We start from the raw sequence: 24,508 nt of genomic DNA on the forward strand, positions 1-24,508 counted from the left end.
AACTGCTTTCTTTCATCCCATACTTCCACCTTAATGTTTTACCTCATATCAGGCCCAGACCAATGGAGTTGACTGTCTATTGACTGAGACCGCTGAATCTGTGAGACCCAAAATAAACATTTCCTCCTCTATGTCATTCTTGTCAGGTCACCGTGGTAAAAATAAAACTGACTAAAACAGACCTCATGGTCTATTAAGGCATATAAATATATAACTAATTAATTTTAATATTTTCCTAGGTATTTTAATAGATGAATATACAGGATATAAGTGAAAAGACAGAGAAGAGCACAATTTTCTAATTTTTGAATGTAGTCATGAAGCCTTTAAAAAGGCAAAAACATCTGAACAAAATCTATATTCATAAACAAACATTCACAATGTAAAAATGGGGAATAAAAAGGGTGAACATGAAGCATGTGGAAAATTTTAAAGTATTTTGCATTTAAGGGAAGCAATGGAAGATCAGAATAGATAAACAACAGTCAAATAAAAAAGGCCTTTCCAACAGTCCTAAGGAATTTCAATCAGTAGGCTATGAGGAGTGATTACAGGATTTTAAGAAGAGTTTGGTGAGGTAATCAGATATTACATTCAAAATGATAACTCTCAGGCTTGATGAAGACCAGGTTTGTTGCAGGAAGAAGGCAGAAGCTGTACTGAAGATTTTCCTTTTATTAAAATGTTTTTCTTTTTTACAGAATGCATTTTGATTCATTGTACACAAATGGGGTACAACTTTTCATTTCTATGGTTGTACGCAAAGTAGATTCACACCATTCATGTAATATAAATATGCATAGGGTAATACTAACTGTGCCAAAGATTTGATAAAAATTTCTAATATATACTTGTCCTTAGTTATTGAACTAAATTATGTGTGTTTTGCATAGTCACAGTCTTTCCAAGATTTGGGTGAATGAGTCCTAAGTCAAGGTCTCAGTCTTATACTTGTCTTTTTTATTCAGTTGCAGGATTTTGCAAAGTAAATTGTAATGAATGGGAGGTAAGATGTCTTGCAATGAAAAGCCTTCCTCTGGGGCTGCTGCTTCTATACCTTCTTTGGACCTCTGAGATGAGTTTGTAAAATCTGAATTGAAGAATTTCTCAATGTACCTTTTTCTGACTTTCAGGAATACATGGTAAGCAAAATATGAGTGTGATATTAAGTTCAAGTCTTAGGAGAATTGCTTTGACATTATATTCTAGGTGAATAGAAGAAGGATGCTTTTTGAATCACCTGCCTAAACTAAATATGGAATGAAATACTTTATTAACAGTCTCTGTTTTTGTAGAAGAATTATTGAATGAAGCTGCATAAAACAAGCATAACAGTAAAGTGCATTGCTTTTTACAAACGTTTGAAAGTTCTAAGTAAAATTAGGAACAATATTTTCCAAAAAATCATTCTCTATCCCCCTCTAAAAGGTGGAAACAGAAAATACTTTTCATTGCATATTTGAGGAACATTAAATGTAGATTTATTCATGATACACATTTGTCAAATGCATAGTATCTGAAAGTTCCAATGAATAGGAGCTATATATCACTGTGGTCCCAAAAGCAACAGTTGCCTTTCTTTCTGGCATGAAGTTAAATGCTTTCCATAACTGATGCTATTATAGCAACAATTGGGAAACATCTGAAGCAAGCTTCCTAAAAGTATGTTCATGTATCACAAATTCTAGAATTTTAAGTCTGGAAGAATCTTTAAATTCATCTAATTAAGCCATATAGCCCTCATTTTAATTATTTCTACTAATATGCTATCTATTCCTTCATTTCAACATCAATCTCTAAAATATCCAGTAATTGGATCCTCAGTTTGTTTGGTTTTCAGCAGATCTGTTACATAATCTTCCTTTTTTTTAATTTTTAGATGATTTTCTTCTATACAAGCCTTCTCCTCATTGAAGTTAGATGTAATGTTTGACCTTATTTGGAATTCAAAAATCTCTCTTTTACTTAATAGCCTTCATAATATAGGAGGAAAGATACCATGTCCTGAGGCCGGGCGGCCCGGCCGGGACCAGGCAGCGGCTCGCGGAGGCGCTTCCTGAGCGTGACGCGCGGACTCGGCTCCCCAGTGGCCCGCCCGCCCGCCGGCCTTACCGCCGCCTCCCTCGTTCCCTGAGCGCGCCGTGCGCAGGCCAGCGGCCGGGGCGGAGGCCCAGGACGACGCGGCGCGGAGAGGGAAGGCGGGCGGGCGGGCAGTGGGAGCGCCGGTCTCTATATGGCGGCGGCTCTGTCGGGCCTGGCTGTCCGGCTCTCGCGCTCGGCCGCCGCCCGCTCCTATGGGGTCTTCTGCAAGGGGTTGACCCGCACACTGCTTATCTTCTTCGACCTGGCCTGGCGACTGCGCATCAACTTCCCCTACCTCTACATCGTGGCTTCCATGATGCTCAACGTGCGCCTGCAGGTTCATATTGAGATCCACTGAAGGCCCTTCCCTGATTGAAAAAGGTGTCACCCCAGGCTCACTGCATCAAAGAACACAAAGCATGAGGACGGAGGAGGGACCCTCAGCACCTGCCTGACAGAAGCAAAGGGGGAGGGAGGAGATGACTGGGACAAACAATTATGTAGCCTTAAGAAAAGAACGCAGAAGGGGAGCCCTTGCCCAGCAGATGTACCTTTCTGGATGGATAAGTTTGCGGCTGACGTAAATGGAAATTCACAGAATAAGGTGTTATCATTGGAAAGGAAAAACGATCTGAGTGACACTGGTCTTTTGCTTCAAAATGACAACAAAGAGCTTCCATATTTGAAGAAATCAATGGGAAGAAATTCAGCTCTTGCAGCTGCTCCAACCAAGGCCATGGGTCTGTTCTCTGCTCCTGCAGAAGAGCATCTTGCTGGGGTGTTCCTCCTGTCAGGGAAGCTCTGGGGAGGGACTGGCTAAGAAGCGGGCCCAGAGCCATAGACAACCACAAAGGACAGTGCCCCAAAAGAGAGCCTTGGGTGTCAGGACAGCCAGTCCATCCAAAACTGTGGGAAATGGGAGTTTTTAAGGGTGAACCACCAAGTGCTCTTCACGAAGGAGTAGGCTCTGAGTCGGAACTGTCTTGCCTGCATTCTGTGCTGCCTGCAACACTGCACTCCAGTCCTGAAGTACTCCTACAGGACGAGACAAGATGTGTTTTCCTTGACCATTTAAAGCCCATGTTTTCAGAACAAACAACAGAATATAAGAAAATGCTTTCATGTGTAAAAAGTACCTCAAATGGTCTGCAGATAACACTGGGGTTACTGGCTCTACAGCCTTTTCAGTTAGCAGATCCCATATGCCATAGTTAAGGTACAAGCAGAATAATAAAAATAGTAGATTAATTTTACAAGTTGACTTAGGATGATTTCTTTCCCATTAAGTCTGGATGCAGACAGCTCAGCCGCTCAGATCCTGTTTTGGTTCGGGTGACCAGATAGAGAATAAACTGAGTTCACTCACCAAAAGCTGATGGATGCAGAAGAAAAATTTTTAGCATGTTTTAAATTGTGCTTAAAAGACACTTAGAATTGGGAAACCTTTCGGGTGATTATTTATATATCCAGTTTAATATCAGATGAGCATATGGTGATTTAACATGAAATTCTTTATGTATCTTGAGATCTCTACCCATTCCAAAGGGCTATTGTCCCAGACATTGTCTTGTCTCCTTAGCTTGTCTCTGATCACCTCCTGAAAGTGAATATTTGTAAAGTCTACCCACTATATTTTTATTAAACCTTGCTGAGCTCATGGCAAGCAGTTGCCATTTCTGCATCTCATAGAATAATTCTGGTCTGCAGCAATATTTGATTTCTCACACTCCTTCCACTTGAAGTGCTGTTTAAATGGAGGCCCTATGGTGAAAGTTGCAATATTAAATTTAATCATCTCAAACTAGGATACCCTAGCAGTGTTACCCTAAGTGAAAAGGAACTGGAGACTCTCTGCTGTGGCTCATTTGTAGAGAGGCAAATCAAGAATCTCCTTTACAAAAGTCCTAAGAGTTGAGGTCTTTTACACTAAGATTTTTCTGAAGTGACCCGTTTTGTTGTTCATTGATGATTTTATTAATAAAGGTCATTTAAAAGTGTAAGTTTTTAAGGACTCCCAAAGCAAGACTTAAAACAGCTATTTGGGGGATAACTGATTGCATATATCAATTTATATTGTGTGCTACTTTACTATGCCATGTGCTATTTTAGTGTTGGGGAAAATAGAGAATAAAATCTGTTCTTTAGCATAATAAATGTCTTATTTTACGTGTGTAAAAAAAAAAAAACAAAGATATCATGTCCTATAAAATACTATGCTCATCTCCTTTATCACACAAACACTTCATTTAATGCTACTTCCACTTTGTAAGTACATGGAGCTTAAAAAGCTGTACATCTATTCTACACCAACTCATAACACTTCTACTTTTATTGAATAGATCATATGTTTCCATTATTCCTTGAAACACTTGCCAGAGCAATTAGACAGACCAAAGAAATTAAAGGGATACAAATAGGAAGAGAAGAAATAAGGGTGTCACTATTTGATGATGACATGATCCTATATTTAGAAGATCCAAATAACTCCACTAGAAAACTTCTAGAACTAATAAAAAATTCAGCAAAGTAGCAGGATATAAAAGAAATCCGTGGAAATCAAATGCATTTATATTCATTAGTGATGAATCCTCTCAAAGAGAAATTAGGAAAACCACTCCATTCACAATAGCCTCAAAATGAAATTAAAATACTTGGGAATTAATCTAACAAAAGAGGTGAAAGACCTCTACAATGAAAACTACAGAACATTAAAGAAAGAAATTGAAGAAAACCTTCAAAGATGAAAGATCTCCCATGTTCTTGGATAGGCAGAATTAACATTATCAAAAGGCCATTCTACCAAAGGTGCTCTACAGAATTAATGCAAAATTAAAATTCCAATGACATTCCTCATAGAAATAGAGAAAGCAATTATGAACTTCATCTGGGAGAACAAGAGACCTTGAATAGCCAAAACAATTCTGAGTATAAAAGTGAAACAGGAGGTATCACAATACTAGACATTAAACTATACTACAGAGCAATAGTAACAAAAACAGCATGATATTGGCACCAAAATAGACAGGCAGACCAATAGTACAGAATAGAAGACACAGAGACAAAACCACATAAATACAGTCACCTCATACTAGCCAAAGGAGCCAAAAACATGCAATGGAGAAAAGATAGCCTGTTCAACAAACGGTGTTGGAAAAACTGGAAATCCATATGCAGTAAAATGAAATTCAACCTCTATCTCTCACCCTGAACAAATCTCAACTCAATATGGATCAAGGAAATGGGAATTAGACCAGAGACCCTGCACCTAATAGAAGACAAAGTAGGCCCGAATCTTCATCATGTTGGATTAGGATCAGACGTTCTCAAAAAGACTCCCAAAGCACAAGAAATCAAAGCAAGAATCAATAAATGGGATGGACTCAAAAGCTTTTTCCCAGCAAAAGATACAATCAAGAATGTGAAAAGAGGGAGCGGTAAACACGGACAACTGGGAACATCGAAGAGGTGGCTGATCAGCACAGCACTTGGACTCGGAGCAACCACTGGGGCTCCGGGCAGCTGCCTGAGGAGGAGCTGTGTGGCGAGCTGTTTAGACTCAGAGTGATCAGTTCTGAACACCGGGGGGCTGCCTGAAGGAAGAGGAGGAGCGCGACGGGTTGCTTGGACTCGGAGGGACTGCATCAGAGCTACAGGCAGTTGCCAGAGGAGGAGCGGCGTGGTGAGCTGTTTAGACTCAGAACGACCGTTTCTGAACACTGGGGGGCTGTCCAAAGGAAGAGGAGGAATGTGGCAGGTCGCTTGGTCTAGGAGTGACTGCATCAGAGCTCCGGGTGGCTGCTCAGAGGAGGAGGCGAGTGGTGAGTTGTTTGGACTCAAAGCGACCACTCCTGAACACCGGTGGCCTGGCCGGAGGAGGAGCGCAGTAGGTCGCTTGGTCTGGGAGTGACCGCTCTTGAACACTCGGGGGGCCACCCTGGGGAGGAGGAGGAACAGGGCGGGTCACATGGATTCGGAGTGACTGCCTAGGGCTACGGGCGGTTGGCGGGAGGAGGAGACGCAAATTGAGTTGCTTGGACTCCTAGTGACTGTGTCGGAACACCGGGAGACTGTCTGGAGGAAGAGGTGTGTGGCAGGTCTCTGGGACTTGGAGCTATTGTACGGAGCTCCAGGTGGTGGCTCAGAGGAGGGGCTGCATAGCCAGGCGACTAGGTGCAGAGCAGGGTCGCAGGACCTAGGCGGCTTCTTGGTGGAAGAGCTGCACAGAGACACGTATAGGGCAGAGCGAAGGTTCCAGGACTGCAGGCAGATTCTCTGAGGAGAGGCAGCCTAAGGAGACTTGTCTGCGAAGGGTGAGGCTCCCATGCCCAGGAGGTAGGTCGGGGCCCCTGGGAACATTGCAGAGGAAGGCAGTCCAGCCCAGGTGGTAGTTGTAGATTGAGGGGAAGCTCTAGGAGGGGAACTGACCAGCGAGACCTCCCCACTGGGTGAGGCTTCCCTGCGGGGTGAGGTTTTCCCACAAGGACGGTAAAACAAGAAACACAGGCACAAACAGGCCTTGCCTCAGCCCGCACCCTAGTTCCCCTTTGGATGACCATTGGACAACAAGTGGAGGCACCTCTGCCCACTATCAGGGAATATACCCCACCTGAGGGTCACCAACCCTAGAGAGAAAGCTTAATTGTGGAGCACCGCATTATCAAATTCATCCAAGACTTCAGACTACTGAAGGATAAGAAGAGATATACTAGCAATCTTCAGGGACATTATAAGTCAATAGAGGAAATCTGCAATATCTTAATGATCCGCTGATCCCTGAACAATATGAGAAAACAAGGGAAGAAAATGCCCCAAACAAATCTAGATGTTACATTGATAAAATCCAATGACAGCATGGCAGAAGAAATGACAGAAAGGGAGTTCAGAATGTACATAATTAAAATGATCAGGGAAGCAAACGATGAGATGAAAGAGCAAATTCAGGCATTGAATGATGAGATGAAAGAGCAAATGCAGGCATTGAATGATCACACAAATCGACAGTTAAAAGAGCAAATACAGGAAGCAAAAGACCATTTCAATAAAGAGTTAGAGATATTGAAAAAAAAAACAAACAGAAATCCTTGAAATGAAGGAAACAATAAACCAAATTAAGAACTCCATAGAAAGCATAACTGATAGGATAGAACACCAGGAAGACAGAACCCTGGATATTGAAGACAAAATATTTAACCTTGAAAACAAAGTTGAACAAACAGAGAAGATGATAAGAAATCATGAACAGAATCTCCAAGAACTATGGGATATCATAAAAAGGCCAAATTTGAGAATTATTGGGATTGAGGAAGGCTTAGAGAAACAAACCAAAGGAATGAACAATCTATTCAATGAAATATCAGAAAATTTCCCAAATATGAAGAACAAAATGGAAAATCAAGTTCAAGAGGCTTATAGGACTGCAAATACACAAAATTACAACAGACCCACACCAAGGCACATTATAATGAAAATGCCTAACATACAAAATAAAGACAGAATTTTAAAGGCTGTAGAGAAAAGGATCAAATTACATTCAGGGGGAAACCAATATGGATATCAGCATATTTTTCAATCCAGACACTAAAAGCTAGAAGGGCCTGGAACAACATTTTTCAAGCTCTGAAATAAAATGGATGCCAACCAAGAATCTTATACACAGCAAAACTTATCTTCAAATTTGACAATGAAATAAAATCCTTCCAAGATAAACAAAAGCTAAAAGAATTTACAAAATGAAAGCAGCATTACAGAACATTCTCAACAAAATATTCCATGAGGAAGAGATAAAAAACAAAGAAGCAAATCAGTAAAGGGAGGAATTATCCTAAAGGAACTATCAAATAAAGGAGGAACCAAGGTGTGTCAAAAAAATAAATAAATAAAATTTAAAAAATGAACCAATGACCAGGAATACAAATCATATCTCAATAATAACCCTGAATGTTAATGGCCTGAATTCATCAATCAAAAGACATAGATTGGCAGATTGCATTAAAAAGAAAGATCCAACAATATGTTGCCTGCAAGAGACTCACCTCATAGAAAGAGATACCCATAAACTAAAGGTGAAAGGATGGAGAAAAACATACCATGCACATGGACTCAGCAAAAAAGCTGGGGTATCCATCCTCATTTCAGATAATGTGGACTTCAAGCCAAAGTTAGTCATAAGGGATAAAGAAGGACATTTCATACTGCTTAAGGGAAGCATAAATCAGCAAGATATAACAATCATAAACATGTATTACCCAAACAATGGCTCATTCATGTATGTCAAACAAATCCTTCTCAAATTGAGAAACCAAATAGACCATAACACAATAATACTAGGTGATTTTAACACGCCTCTCTCACCACTAGAGAGATCTTCCAAACAAAAATTGAACAAAGAAACCATAGATCTCAATAACACAATCAATAATTTAGACTTAACAGACATTTATAGAATATACCATCCAACCAAGAGCAAATATACTTTCTTCTCAGCAGCACATGGATCCTTCTCTAAAATAGACCATATATTATGCCACAAAGCTAATGTTAGCAAATACAAGAAGATAGAGACACTACCTTGTATTCTATCAGATCATAATGGATTGAAGTTAGAAATAAATGAAAGAGTAAAAAACAGAAACTACTCCAACACCTGGAGATTAAACAATATGCTATTATATTATGAATGGATAACAGAATATATTAGGAAAGAAATTAAAAATTTCTTAGAGGTAAATGAGAACAAAGAAACATCATATCAAAATCTCTGGAACACTATGAAATCAGTACTTAGAGGAATATTTATTTCATGGAGTGCATTGAATAAAAGAAGTAAAACTCAACAAATAAACAACCTAACACTACAGCTCAAAGCCGTAGAAAAAGAAGAACAGACCAACACCAAAAGTAGTAGAAGATAGGAAATAGTTAAACTCAGAGCTGAAATCAATGAAATTGAAACAAAAGAAACAATATAAAAAATTGACAAAATAAATAGTTGGTTCTTCAAAAAAATAAAGAAAATTGATAAACCTTTAGCTACACTAACAAAGAGAAGACGAGAGAAAACCCAAATCACTAAAATTCAGAATGTACAAGGAAATATCACAACAGACACGATTGAAATACAAAACATAATTAGAAGCTATTTTGAAAATCTATACTCAAACAAAATAGAAAATTTTGAAGATATTAACAGGTTTCTAGAGACATATGAATTGCCTAAACTGAACGAGGAGGACATACACAATTTAAATAGACCAATTTCAAGTAATGAAATAGAAGAAGTCATCAAAAGTCTACCAACAAAGAAAAGTCCAGGACCAGATGGGTTCTCAGCCGAGTTCTACAAAACCTTTAAAGAAGAGCTCATTCCAATACTTCTCAAAGTATTCCATAAAATAAAAGAGGAGGGAACCCTCCCAAACTCATTCTATGAAGCCAATATTACCATGATACCTAAACCAGAAAGAGACACATGGAGGCAAGAAAATTTCAGACCAATATCCTTAATGAACATCGATGCAAAAATTCTCAACAAAATTTTAGCAAATCGCATACAAAAACATATTAAAAAGATAGTGTACCATGATCAAGTGGGTTTCTTCCCAGGGATGCAAGGTTGTTTCAACATCCGGAAATCAATAAATGTAATTCAACATATCAACAGACTTAAAGTCAAGAATCACATGATTATTTCAATAGATACAGAAAAAGCATTTGATAAAATACAGCATCCCTTCATGCTCAAAACACTAGAAAAAATAGGGATAGTGGGAACATTCCTTACCATTGTAAAGGCCATCTATGCTAAGCCCAAGGCTAATATCATTCTAAATGGTGAAAAACTGAAAGCATTCCCCCTAAAAACTGGAACAAGGCAGGGATGCCCTCTTTCACCACTTCTTTTCAATATCGTCCTTGAAACTCTAGCCAGAGCAATTAGACAGACCAAAGAAATTAAAGGGATACGAATAGAAAAAGTAGAACTCAAACTATCCCTATTTGTTGATGATGTGATTATATACTTAAGGAACCAGGAAATTCCACCAGAAAACTTTTAGTTCTCATAAGTGAATTCAGTAAAGTAGCAGGATATAAGATCAATGCACATAAATCTAATGCATTTTTATACATAAGTGATGAATCTTCAGAAAGAGAAATTAGGAAAACTACCCCATTCACAATAGCATCAAAAAAAATAAAAAACTTGGGAATCAATCTCACAAAAGAGGTGAAAGACCTCTACAATGAGAACTACAGAACACTAAAGAAAGAAATTAAAGAAAACCTTAGAAGATGGAAAGATCTCCCATGTTCTTGGATAGGAAGAATTAATATTGTCAAAATGGCTATACTACCAAAAGTGCTATACAGATTCAATGCAATTCCAATTAAAATCCCAATGATGTACCTTACAGAAATAGAGCAAGCAATTATGAAATTCATCTGGAAGAATAAAAAACCCAGAATACCTAAGGCAATCCTTGGCAGAAAGAGTGAAGCAGGGAGTATCGCAATACCAGATCTTCAACTCTACTACAAAGCAATAGTAACAAAAACGGCATGGTATTGGTACCAAAATAGAAAGGTGGATCAATGGTACAGAATAGAGGACACGGACACAAACTCAAATAAATACAATTTTCTCATACTAGACGAAGGGGCCAAAAATATGCAATGGAGAAAAGATAGCCTCTTCAACAAATGGTGCTGGGAGAATTGGAAATCCATATGCAACAGAATGAAACTAAACCCATATCTCTCACCATGCATGAAACCAAACTCAAAATGGATTAATGACCTCGGAATCAGACCAGATACCTTGCATCTTATAGAAGAAAAAGTAGGTTCAGAACTTCAACACGTCGGCTTAGGACCAGAGTTCCTCAACAGGACTCCCATAGCACAAGAAATAAAAGCAAGAATCAATTACTGGGATAGATTCAAACTAAAAAGCTTTCTCTCAGCAAAGGAAACTATCAGCAATGCGAAGAAAGAGCCTATGCATTTTTATACATAAGTGATGAATCTTTCTGGATCATAGAGCTGTCAAGGCATTCTGAGACTTTTGGTTAGGAAACAGCATGAGTGTGAGTGTGGATGGGGATCCTACTCTGAGGAATTAGAAGCCTAGTGGGAGAAAATCTTTGCCAATCATACTTCAGATAGAGCACTAATCTCCAGAATCTATAAAGACCTCAAAAAACTCTACACCAAGAATGCAAATAATCCAATCGACAAATGGGCTAAGGAAATGAATAGAAACTTCACAGAAGAAGATCTACAAGCAATCAACAAACACATAGAAAAATGTTCAACATCTCTAGTAATAAGAGAAATGCAAATCAAAACCACCCTAAGATTCTATCTCACCCCAATTAGAATGGCGATTATCAAGAATACAAGCAACAACAGGTGTTGGTGAGGATGTGGGGAGAAAGGTACACTCATACATTGCTGGTGGGCTGCAAATTAGTGCAGCCAATCTAGAAAGCAGTGTGGAGACTCCTTAGAAAACTTGGAATGGAACCACCATTTGACCCAGCTATCCCACTCCTTGGCCTATACCCAAAGGACTTTAAAACATCATACTACAGAGATACAGCCACATCAATGTTCATAGCTGCTCAGTTCACAATAGCCAGATTGTGGAACCAACCTAGATGTCCTTCAATTGATGAATGGATAAAGAAACTGTGGTATATATATACTATGGAATATTACTCAGCCATAAAGAATGATAAAATTATGGCATTTGCAGGCAAATGGATGAAATTGGAGAATATCATGCTAAGTGAGATAAGCCAATCTCAAAAAACCAGAAGACGAATGATATCACTAATAAGTGGATGATGACACATATTGGGGGGTGGGACGGGTTAGTGCTAGAGTTAGAGTTAGTTTTAGGGAGGGGGGCAAGAATGGAGGAAGGAAGGACAGTATAGAGGGAAAAGAGGGGTGGGAGGGGTGGGGGGAAGGGAAAAAATAACAATGAATCAAACAACATTACCCTATGTAAATTTATGATTACACAATTGGTATGCCTTAACGCCATGTACAAACAGAGAAATAACATGTATCCCATTTGTTTACAATAAAAAAAATAAATAAAAAAAAAGAATGTGAAAAGACAGCATACAGAGTGGGAGAAAATCTTTTCCACATGCACTTCAGATAGAGTACTTATCTCCAAAATTTATAAAGAACTTGCAAACTTTATACCAAAAATACAAAGAACCCAATCAATAAATGGGGCAAGGAACTGCAGAGACACTTTACAGAAGATGACATACAGGCAATTAATAAATATATGAAAAATGTTCAACATCTCTAATAATTAGAGAAGTGCAAATTAAAACAACTCTAAGATTTCATCTTACTCCATTTAGAATGGCTATTATCAAGAACACAAACAATAATAGATGTTGGCATGATTGTGAGGAAAAAGGCACACTTTTTACATTGCTGTTGGAGTTTCAAATTGGTGCAGCCACTGTGGAAAGCAGTGTGGAGAATCCTCAGAAAACTTGGAATGGACCCACCTTTTGGCCCTGTTATCCCACTCCCCAGTTTACACCCAAAGGACTTAAAGTCAGCCTACTAAGTAACACAGTCACATCAATGTTTATAGCAGCTCAGTTCATAATAGCTAGATTGTGGAACCAACCTAGATGCCCTTCAACAGATGAATGGATAAAGAAACTGTGGTATATATACACAGTGGAATATTATTCAGTCATAAAGAAGAATAATATTATGGCATTTGCAAATAAATGGATGGAATTGGAAAATATCATGCTAAGTGAAATAAGTCAATGCCAAAAAAACAAAGGCTGAATGTTTTCCCTGCTAAGTGGAGAATGATATATAATGGGAGTGGAAGGGTTGGGGAGTAAGAGAATTGGGGAAATATAGATTATGTAGAAGGAAATGAGAGTGAGGGGGATATGATAAATGGTGGAATGAGACAGACATCATTACCCTATGTACATGTATGATTACACAAATGGTATGAATCTACCTCATGTACAACCATACAAATGAAATGATGTACCCCATTTGTGTACAATGAATCACAATGCAGTCTGTAAAAAATTAAAAGATAAATAAAAATAAATAAATAAATAAAAACAATATAGGAAAGGCTGACAGTGAAGAAGTCATTGATTCAATGGGGAGAGTGATTGGAGCCAGAAAATATTAATAAATGTAAATTTTTATGTCATTTAAAAAATAAATGAGCACATATTAAAAAATAATAATATCTCGTGTAGTGTTGAAAGATTAGGGGAACGGGACTGCTAATAAGTAAGTGGTGTCATTACACATTTTGAAAAACTGAAGCAGGCTGAATCTATGATCAGTCATGACTTCAAAAGATGAGTTGTAAGCACGACAGGGTAAAACACTAGGGTATGTTCAATCACTAACTATTTCAGTAAGTAGATGGCTATTGTTAGGATTTGGATTTGGAATGTTCACCAACTTCTCAAGTGTTGAAGACTCAGTCCCCAGTGCAACAATGTTCAGAAGTAGGGCTTTAAGGAATTGGATCATGAGAGTTCTAATGGATTATTTTATTTCATGGATAAATAATTTGAGTGGACTATTGAGAGGTGATAAAAACTTTAGGAGGTGGGACCTAGTTGAAGGAAGTACATCACTGGGAGTATGTACTCAAACCATATTTCCTGTGCTCAGTCCCTTTCTCCACACCCCACCACCATAATCAGTTCATTTCCACTCCCTTCTTTCTTCCCTCTGCTTTCCAGTTGCCATGAACTGAAAAACTTTCCTCTGCTATGCCTTTCCTCCATCTTATGCCCAAAGCAATACAACTGGCCAACAATGGAGTGAGACCTCTGAAACTATGAGCCAAAATAAATCTTTCCTCATTTAAGTTGTTTACAGCAACAAAAAACTAACATAGCTATTTTTGTCTTTTTAAATTACTTATCTTATTTAAAGGGTAGACATGTATCTGTTTCTGATAGTTTAATAGAAAAGAGTAAAAGTATAATCAACTAAATTAAACTAAAATAGTCCAGAAAAACCAATGGTCTTATAATCAGAAGAGAAAAGAATTATAAATGGAGATTATACAAGTAACCATGGGGAAAGATTATTGAATAGTGTGCCAAAATCATGAATAGTATGCAGGTCAGTCCTTCCATCTTCTGAGAGATGATCAATTTTCTGGACAAGTAGTTCCTAATGTGTAGTCACAGAAAAAAGTATCAGCATAATAGGGGGACTTGAGAGAAATTCAAACTCTTTGACTCCACCCTGAATTTCCTGAATCACAATGGGGCTTGGGTTCATGAATTTGTGTCCTATCAATTGGTACTTGGAGAAGCAGATGATAACCTTTTCAAGGACCTTTGCATATCATAGAGTTTAAAAGGACTATAAATCCCCTACTGCTTTCATGTTTCAGATAAACAAACCTAGGGATAGGGCTAAGAGACTTGCTTCTAGCTATAGTATTAATTAACCAGAAATATTTGTACCAAAAAAATGGTTGATTAAAGGTTAAAAATTTCAATTTCAGTGTCATGTGATGTCTTGAAATGGAAAATACGTCAAAGAGAGAGAGAAACAGAAAGGCTACCGGCAGCCTCTCAATGCAGCATCCATTGGGATTAGGAATTGGATGGGGAAAACACTGTGGTAGATCAAAGGGAGATTGATACAGAAGACAAATTCATTTTAAAGAATCTCATAGGACACAGGTAAAAAGAAAGCCAAATGATAATATATAAAAAGAAGTATAATTACTAAGCACCAGAACACTCAAATTTTCATGTTCTCTCGACCAACCTTAAGAATCTGAAGTGGAATCAAATTTGTAGTTAGAATATTATTTTATGGTCCTAAAATTAGGCTAAAAGAGGCCTAATTTATTAACTGTGATACACTGATACAATCATCTTTCCTATATAAGAGTTCCCATCACACATCATCTACTCTAGGTGAAGTTTGAAACGCTGAAATATTCTTGGTTCTTGGTTCACTGTCTCTATGAAGAACACACTTTTTTCTGTTCACATACACTTTCCACAGACAAGTTTCTATAAATAAGATTGTTTTCATTTATAGTATTTTTCATTAATTACTTTCCAGGTAAATCTTTCCAATTTCCATCAGCAGTGTAATAGGATATGACTCAAACTAATTAATTTTGGGAGGTTAAAGGTCATAAATTTGGTTCCAAAATGGCTTACAGAATGATTATTTTAATCCAATTATTGGTAGTTATTCTTTAATACAATAATCATGTTTATACATCAGGAGATTTTATAGAAATTCTCAAATATGGAATTTACTGTACTGAGTTTTTGGCCTAGAATAATATATATGATGTTAAAATTTATCAAGGGAAAATAAATTATTCCTTGAAATGAAGCATGGCACTTTGCAGTGAGTCTCTCAAAGTGCACATTTTCTCAGAACATAAATTAGACATTATTAAAGAATATCTCTACTAGGTATCAAAAATATATTTTGGAGAAAGATAGTCTTTTTAACAAATGGTGCTAGAAAAACTGAATTTCCATATGTAAAAGATTGGAATTAGATCCCTCTCTTTCACCCTGCACAAAAGTCAAATCAAAATGTATCAAAGGCCCGGGAAGTAGACCAGAAACTTTGCAACTGCTAGAAAAGAGCATTGGGTCAACACTCCAGCATATAGGTGTGACACTGACCCTTCTTCAACAAGTCCCCTGAAGTAGAAGAAATAAAACCAATAATCAATAATTTGATGGGTATTCCATGTGGAAAAAGTGCCCTATAAGGGGAAATTTTACCCAGTTGTTCTAAAACCTTGACTAAAAGGTAAATAATCTACTTTGAAAAGGAGCAGAATAAAACCTGTAGGATTGTATAAGAACAATTAAATGGCAAGGGCAAACAAATTCCTGATTTCTGTTATAAACCCCTTTCTCTCTCCAACAGTTATCCGAGGGGGAACTAGAAAAAAAGTTAACTTGGTTTAAAGATTTCAGAGTCTCTGTTGAATTATCGTTAAAACAAAGGTATACAAATTGGCATCAGCCAGGCACCATGACACATGTCTGTAATTCCAGCATTTGAAGGCTGAGGCAGGAGGCTTGCAGGTTTGAGACTAGCCTCAGCAAATTGGTGAGGCCCTAAGCAACTTATTGAGACATTGTTTCAAAATTTAAAAATCAAAAAGAGGTGGGGATGTGGCTCTGTGGTAAAGTGCTCCTGAGTTCAGTTCTAGGACCAAAAAAAAAAAAAAAAAAAAAGGACAAAGAAGGATGAGAAGGATGACACCAATGCTGGAGTCCCCAAAGATTGTTACTTGGATATCAAATGTATTAAGTGTACTGGAAAAGGACATTTGAAGAATAAGAGATAAGATTTCTCAGGCAGGTTTAGATCTCAGAGAACTATCTCAGGGGGCAGCAAAGAGGAATTTTAGGTACCAAATATTACATGCCCCTTTAGGGAGTAGAATATGTTCTAGAATTAGGCTGTGGTAATGGTCCTACGACTTGGTAAATATGCTGAAATTCAGTGGAAGTTCTGAGGCTTCCAGACCTACTTTCCTCCTCCAATCCCCTTGACCTTCACTAATGGAATTTTAGCTCCAAGCCTTGAAAATTCAGTGGGCAGCACTGCTGGGAAAGAAATCTCAGCCAGGAAATGAGGGGGAGAGTTCCCCTTCCAGCACAGTTACCATACTGCTGACCAAGAGAACTCACCACACACTGGGACTCCAGGTATTAGTATCATGTCCCAGGAAAATAATGTGCGACCTCTGAGAAGACTGTTAGTCTGTGAGCTCACTTATATAAAACACAGAGCTCCTGGTTGGGGGTGTGGCCCCAGGTTCATCCCCAGCCTCACCAAATAAATAATACATGGCTCTGGCTGGATATTTTCTGGTTTTAGAATTGCAAAAGGGCCTGTGAGTTTTCTGTGGTAGAAAAGAATCATGCCCTTCCTCACACAAGGAAAAGAAAAACCAAAACAAATCCCTGACTGGATCAAATACAAAGTCTGAGAATTTAACTTCATTTAAATAAATGTGTTCTCCCCATTTGACAGATGAGGAAACTGAGGCTCAGGCGGGTGAAACATGTTAGCAGGTCACACAGGACATAAGCAGATTTGACCCTGGATTTGAACCCAGCCTGCCGGACTCTAGTCCTTGGGTCTGACCACCAGGATATCACTTAATCCTCAAAAACAAAACAAAACAAAACAAAAACCGAACATGGAAAAACAGAGATAAAGTAGCTTCAAGGTCACACAGCCAGCAGCTTGAAGAATCTGACCTTGCTCTGGCAAGCCAACCCTGAGTCCACCTGCCCTGCTGTCCAGCCTCCCCATCCCACTGGACGCCCCTGCCCTGGGCTCACCTGTGCTCCTGTCCGAAGAGGCGCTCCACCTCTGCGTGGCCAGGGCTGCAGGTGTGGCCTGCGCTGCTGACCTGTGCCTGGGGCCCTGGCTCCCTCTGGGCCAGCCTCCTGGGGGGAGGAGGGCAGGTGAGCCAGCACAGTGTACTCCTCCCTCTCCAGGTTGTGCCTGGTCTCCCAGAGGGCTGCCGAGCCCCGGGAGCACCCCTCCGAGCTGCCTGCAGGAGGCGAAGGCGCCAGGAGCGCCAGGTCACTGGGCGGGAATCGGGGTGGGGAGGACACGGGGTGCATCTCGATGGCCGATGCACACCTGGGGGTCAGCTAGGGCATCGGTGCAGAGAGTCGGTGGAGGGGGCCAGGCTTTCCATACTAGCCCCCGGGGGTCCTGGAAGAGGAGGGAGGGCTCAGGGGCCTCGCGTGGAGGCGACGAGAAGGAGGGGGTGTCCCGGTGCCATGATGCACATGGGCGTGGGCGGGGGGCCTCGTGCAGAGAGTCCGTGGAAGAGACGAGGCTCTCGGTGCTGGTCCCGGGGACGTCCTGGAACAGGAAGGAGGGCTCGGGGAGCTGCCCCAGTGGGGAGGAGGCCCGGGGCGCATCCCGGTGCCCGATGCACACGGTTGGGGGCATCTGGGGAGGCTCGTGGTGGGGGGGCTCATTTTCGGAGTCCGATTGTCTGGGAGGAAGGGGAAGAGGTCGTGCTGGGTCTGGCAAGGCAGCAAGGACACCCAGGGGGCATCACAGTGGCCGATGCACACAGCCGGTGGCAGGTGGGAGGTGTCATGTTGGGGCAGCTCACTCTCAGTGGCCTGGGGTTTAGGGGAAGGGGTGGTGCTGCAAATGGCCCAGCAGGGAAGAGGGTTGAGGGGCATCGCAGTGCCCAATGCACATGGCACAGTCTGGCTGGAAGGGTTCGGAGAAGTACTGGGGCACCCCGCCGGCCATGGGGTACAGAGGCAAGGAGGTCTGCCAGGCCCCGAGGTGGCCCCTGAGGGGTCAGAGGAGGCCTGGGGTGGCTCACGCTGGGCTGGTCTGGAGGGAGATGAGGACTGAGGCCTGTTACCTTGGGTTGGCAGGAGGGCAATGGATGCCTAGGGCACCTCACTTTGCTTGGAGCGCAATGGGGAAGAGGTTCAAGGGCCGTCGCTGGGAGTTGGCCAGAACGTAAAGGAAGCCCAGGGGATGTCTCTGTTGGTGCGGTGGGGAGAAGGGTTCCTGGGACTGCTTCCGTGTGATGATGGTCCAGGGTTGTCCTTGACACCGCTCTGAAAGGTGGGAGTTCCAGGGCCATCTCGCTGAGAGGAGGAGTGTGGGGTGTCCTGCTGGGTGCACACGTTTCTGAGGTGCTCCCATCTGGTACATTTTTCCACATGGAATACCACTTGTTCTCTGAAGACAAATTTTTAGACTATGCATTTGTGTAAGGGACAGACTGGAATTTATGGGTGGGTAGCAGCAGAGCTGTATTTTATTGTCTCCCTTTCATCCATCCGGCATGTGTTTATTGAGCATCTACTCTGTCTAAGCATTGCTCTGAGCCTGGGACATTTTTCTGGAAGGGCTATCACATCAAAGCATCGGGAGTTTTAGTTTGATATCTTGACCTTTTTTCATCAGATGCCTTTGAACTCTCTTATTTTAGAACCATATAAACACTCTGCTGTCACCCACATTTAAAACAGCCTCTCTTGGGTGTGCTAGGCTTGATGACTTCAGTTCTTTAAACAGTAGTTAGAGGTCACTGAGCCCATTTATGCTTCCAAAGGAAACTCTTCTGCCCTCCTCCATGTGGCCACACCAGCCTTCAGGAACAGGGGCCCCTACAGACAGGGTTGCCTCAGATCAGGAAAGCTGGTTCTCTGGAGGGGCCTCAGAATGTTCTAGAATCCCTAGGTCCTCTCTCTCAATGTCTCATGGGGGAAGAAAGAATTCCCAGAAGGAATGCCCACCTGCAAGCAGAAGTCTGAAAAGTGCACACACAGAAAAGAGAAGGCAGGTTTGTCCTGCTCCCTGGTGTGGCCATTTCCCACTCCCCCAACCCCCACGGGAGGAACGATTGCCAGTCATGTCTGGGGCTGTGCTTCACGGAAGCGCCCAGACCTCAGTTCTGGGGAAAGCTCACTTTCTTGACCCTCCAATTATATTGAACGTGAAGCTGCTCAGGGAGCCCCTAGCTTAGAAATCCCCGGGCACCTGGGTTCTTCTTTGTGTGAGCTGCTGAGGACTCAGTGTGGGCTGTGATGGAGCTCTTGCCTAGCATTTGCTAAGGCCCAGGCTTCCACCCCAGGACCATAAATAAATAAATACGTACATATTCAAACTCAGATTGCTTCATGGATCTGGTTCTAGTGACATTGGCAAAAACCATGTGACCAGAAACCCAAACCTGCACTTTTTTTGACTCTGCAAAACTTCTACAGTGTTCCACATGCTTCTGCAGGCCACACAGAGCGATCCCCCTGGGGAGCACACTTCCTCTTACCGGCTCACTCTGGGCTCAGGCTTCTCCTCCTAGTTCAGTTCCGTCACCAGAGATGTGACTCCACGTATCAATTTATTTTCCTTATTTATTTTCGAGGTGCTAGGCATTGAACCCAGGGTCTCAAACATGCTGAACACATGCTCGGCCCCTGAGCCACCTGCCCCTGCCCGTTCCCTCTCCACTTGCTAATTTAGATGAAGTCAGACTCTAAAACCCCATGAAAATCTTCATGGAGTGGTTGGGTCTATGGAGGTGATCTCTTTACTAAGGGAGGGGACAAATGTGCCCCAAGTCTGCTTGATGTTCCTAGTTTTCGGTGCTCAATAAATGTTTGCTTAAACATCATGGAAAAAAAAATTTGGTGGGATGCCATCAAATAAAAACTTCTGTAGAGCAAAGGAAATGATTATAAGTGTGAAGAGAGAGCCTATAGAATGGGAGAAAATCTTTGCTAGCTATCCTCTGATATGGGATTAATATCCAGAATACATAAAGAACTCAAACAACTCAACATATATAAAACAAACAACCCAATCATTAAATGGTCATATGAACTCAACAGGTATTTCTCAAAAGAAGGAACACAAATGGACAACAAATGTATGAAAAATATTCAATATCTCTAGCAATCAGGGAAATGCAAATCAAAATTACAGTTAGGTTTCATCTCACTCCAATCAGAATAACTATTATCAAGAACACAAATAATAACAAATGGTAGCAAGGATGAGGAGGAAGGGTGCACTGATACATTGTTTGTGGGTCTGAAAATTAGTACAACTACTCCAGAAAGCAGTACAGTATGGAGATTCCTCAAAAAACTAGAAATGGAACCACCATATGACCCAGCCATCACACTTCTCAGTATTTATCCAAAAGAACTAAAATAAGCATATTATAGTGATATAGCCACTTAAATGTTTATAGCAGCAGAATTCATAATAGCTGAATTATAGAATCAGCCCACATATCCATCAATAGATCAATGAATCAAGAAAATGCAGTATATATACATAATGGAACTTTACTCAGTCATAAAGAAGAATAAAATAATGGTATTTGCCAATAAATGTTTGTAAATGGTGAAAGTCATTCTAACTGAAATAAGCCAAACTCAGAAAATCAAGGATTGAGTTTTTCCTCTCACATGGAAGCTAGAGCAAAATAAGGGAAAGAAGGTTGAGGTGTTTCATAAATATGTAGGCAAAATCAGAAAGTTGAAAAAGGAGAACACGAGAGAGGGAGGGAGGATAGAAAAAGAAAGGAACTATGGAATAAATTTAACAAAATCATGATACCCGCAAACATAAATGTACTAAAGAGAATTTCACCTTCATGTATATTTAGAGAATACCAATCAAAAATAAATAAATAAATGAAAAGGAATATCAGTAGAGGTAGGAGAACAGTGGGAGGGAGGAGAGGAGGGAAATGGTGAAGTGACGGGAATTAAAATCAAATTCTTTGCATGTATGATTTTGTCAAAATGAACCCAACTATTATTTATAACCATACTGCTCTGATTAAAATACATAAATAAAAAGAATACCTTTACTGAGCTAGCCACTTGCTAGCTAGAAAAAGTTCAGTAGAAATAAGGTATCAACTGTCCTTCATCTCAAGTCAGTTATAAGATAGAAGAAACTGGCAATCTACTAAATAACCAAAGTCTATAACTTTCTTTTTCTCTTTTAAAGTGGGAAGGTGAAAGAAGGTGTTGCTGGGTATAAAACCCTGGGCTTTACATTCTTAGGCAAGCACTGTACCATTAAACTTCACCCCATCTCTGAGTATCTTTTTAAAATAAAAGTTATATTAAAAAAATTAAAAACTATAAAAGTACAATGAAAAAGTGAAAAAGATAAAATTTCACCATCCATTTTATGAATTCTCCTAAGGAAAAAATGAATTAAACTGCAGGGACTTTTGAACTTCAAGAAAATTTTTTTTCTACAACCCAATTAATTTTTTTAAATAAGAAAGAAAAATCCAAGTTGTTAATTTTTTAAGTTCCATATTTTATCAGCTGATACTATATAATAAGGACACATCAACTCTGTGTTATCTTCTCAGAAATCACTAAATTTGATCAGGAGAAACATCAGACAAATGCAATTTGAGTACAAAATATATAGCCAATACTCTCCAAAAATGCCAGGATCATAAGTGACAAGAAAAAATGAAGGAACTGTCACAGAATGGAGATGAAAAAGACCTGACCACCAGATGCAACAAAGGATCCTGAAGTGGATTCAAGAACAGATAAAGAACGTCAGTGGGAAAACTGGAGAATTCCAATTAAATTCTATTGTTAAGAGCATTATACCACTATTAACTTCTTATGTTGTCATCGGCACCATGATTATATAAGGTGTTAACATTAAAGTAAGTATATAATTATATAAGATATTAACATTTAAGTAAGAATGAAGACAATATGAGAACCCTATATAGCTACTTCCATGAGTCTAAAATTATAGGAAACTAAATTTAAAAATGAAAAATAATTTTCACTTCTATACAATTCTGCAAATACCCAGCCCTGAAGTACACAGGAGTTAGAATCACTAAACTTCTATTTCTTACTAGATTCTGATAGTTATGATTTTCCCCAAGTTTTGTAACACCAACACACACAGTCCTAATTTTAATGATTTTTATGATCTTTTTCAGTACTTAACCCATTTCTTTTTACAATATTTTCATTTTTAATTAATTAAATAATTTACTTATTTATTTGTTGTTGAATAAATGTTGCCAGGTATTTGTTTTTTTTCAAGAAGGGCTTACAAATTCTATGCCACGGAGTCTTAGCACATTTAAGAAGATTCATTTGATCCAGGATTTTCTGGTGTAGACTATCATGACAGTCCTTGTCACTGCATTTCCATTCGTCCATCACTTGTGAGGATGGATTTTGTTCTCATGTTTTTCTGCTACTGCCGTGGTGTTGTTTTCTTCAACAAGGTCAAGCAGGCGGACTCCCTATTTCCTTAGTTGTTCAGTATTTGGGATTAATTTACAGTGTTTGGGTAGACATGATGTGCATGAATAATAATTTTCTTCCCTTGAACATTTTGTAGATATTACTCTATTGTTTTTGGCAAATACATGAATAAATCTGAGAACAACCTGTTTTGTCTTTTTTGTAAGTAATTTCTTTTTCTCTCTGCTTATTTGAGGCATTCTTCTTTCATTACTGAAGTTCAGTCATTAGCAAGGCTGTATCTTGGTATATGTGCGGGCCACTGTGGAATTTGCTCACAGATAGCAATTAGTTTTTATGAATTATTTGGCTTTGATAGCATGGCGTTAAATTATCCCTAATGCCTGCTGTTATTTACCTAAAATCTGTTTGTCTTCACTTCTACAATTAAGTTTTTATGTCTTTCATTTTTATACCATTAGTGTATGCATGTGTGTGCATAAGATATATATATCTTATATATATATATAAGCTGGAGAAGAGCAGCTTAACCGGATTATGTGAATTTTTGTTTTGAGAGTTGAGAAGTGAGATAAACTGCGAATTGCTCATTTTTTCTGATTTTTAAAAATATTCCTTATAAGTATTCAGGTTCCTTAAGAATATTGTTTTCCCCTAAGGCTATTTTGAGGAAATGGGACTTGGCATTGATTTATACGGAGTTTTGGAAGATCAGATATGCTAGTTATCTCTTTGCCACTTAAAGAGAACGGTGATGCTTGGAAGTTACTTCTGCTCTGAGGACTTTCCATTTAGTTTTCCTTGGCTGCCTTGACTCTCCCTTAATTTCTACATCTCCAAATTGTGGATTACTCTTGAGGAGTCCTAATACTATTTTTTATTCAGTGCATATTGATGATACAGAATTATGGGTTTCATTGTATCATATTCATAAATGCTTTGATCAAATTCATTCCCCCCTACCTTCCCTACAACCAACACAATCCTCTTCTACATCAAGAGTCTTCATTGTATGTTCATAACATCCTCCCCTCTACCTTCTTCTAGCTTGCACATATGACAGAAAACATGCAACAAATGCAATACTCTTCTTGTTGATTCTGATTTATTTTCCCTAAATAAGTTGTACTCTCCAGTTCTATTTGTTTTCCTGCAAATTACAAAATCTCATTTTTCTATATGGCTGAGTAAAACTTCAGTATATACATACCAAATTTTCTTTATGCATTCATCTATCAATGGACACCCAGACTGGATTCCATAATTTGCTATTGTGAATGTGCTGTGATGAACATGTGTACATGTGTCACAAAACTATGCTAACTTTAATCCTTTGGGATAAATACCAAAGGTTAGACTACTTGGATCAGAGAGTAGTTCAATTTGTAGCATTTTGAGGAACTTCCAAATTCATTTCCACTGTAGCTGCACTAGGTTACATTCCCATGAACAATGTATTAGAGTTCCTTTCTCTCAACATTCTCACCAGCATTTGTTATTATTTATATTCTTGATGTTTGCCATTCTAACTGGGGTGAGTGAAATCTCAGTATAGCTTTGATATCCTTTTCCCTGATTGCTCAGGAGGCTGAACAGTTTTTCACATTTTTTGTTGGCAA

The 24,508-nt window shown here is 39.5% G+C and overlaps 1 protein-coding gene and 2 pseudogenes across 1 annotated transcript; 2 read left to right on the forward strand and 1 right to left on the reverse strand.

The window, feature by feature from the left end:
• Window positions 1-2,046: 2,046 nt before the first annotated feature.
• On the forward strand, window positions 2,047-2,512 carry LOC124985156 (small integral membrane protein 10-like protein 2A). The gene has a single exon (XM_047553607.1). It carries the CDS (start codon window positions 2,234-2,236, stop codon window positions 2,438-2,440), a length of 207 nt encoding a protein of 68 aa, XP_047409563.1. The 5' UTR covers window positions 2,047-2,233; the 3' UTR covers window positions 2,441-2,512.
• On the forward strand, window positions 2,477-3,429 carry LOC124985670 (protein FAM220A-like; annotated as a pseudogene).
• Window positions 3,430-17,461: 14,032 nt separating this feature from the next.
• LOC124985671 (TRIO and F-actin-binding protein-like) overlaps window positions 17,462-24,508 on the reverse strand; it is a 29,428-nt pseudogene continuing 22,381 nt past the window's right edge.

The sequence above is a fragment of the Sciurus carolinensis genome, chromosome 5, assembly GCF_902686445.1.
Source record: "Sciurus carolinensis chromosome 5, mSciCar1.2, whole genome shotgun sequence".
NCBI classification, from domain to species: Eukaryota; Metazoa; Chordata; class Mammalia; order Rodentia; family Sciuridae; genus Sciurus; species Sciurus carolinensis.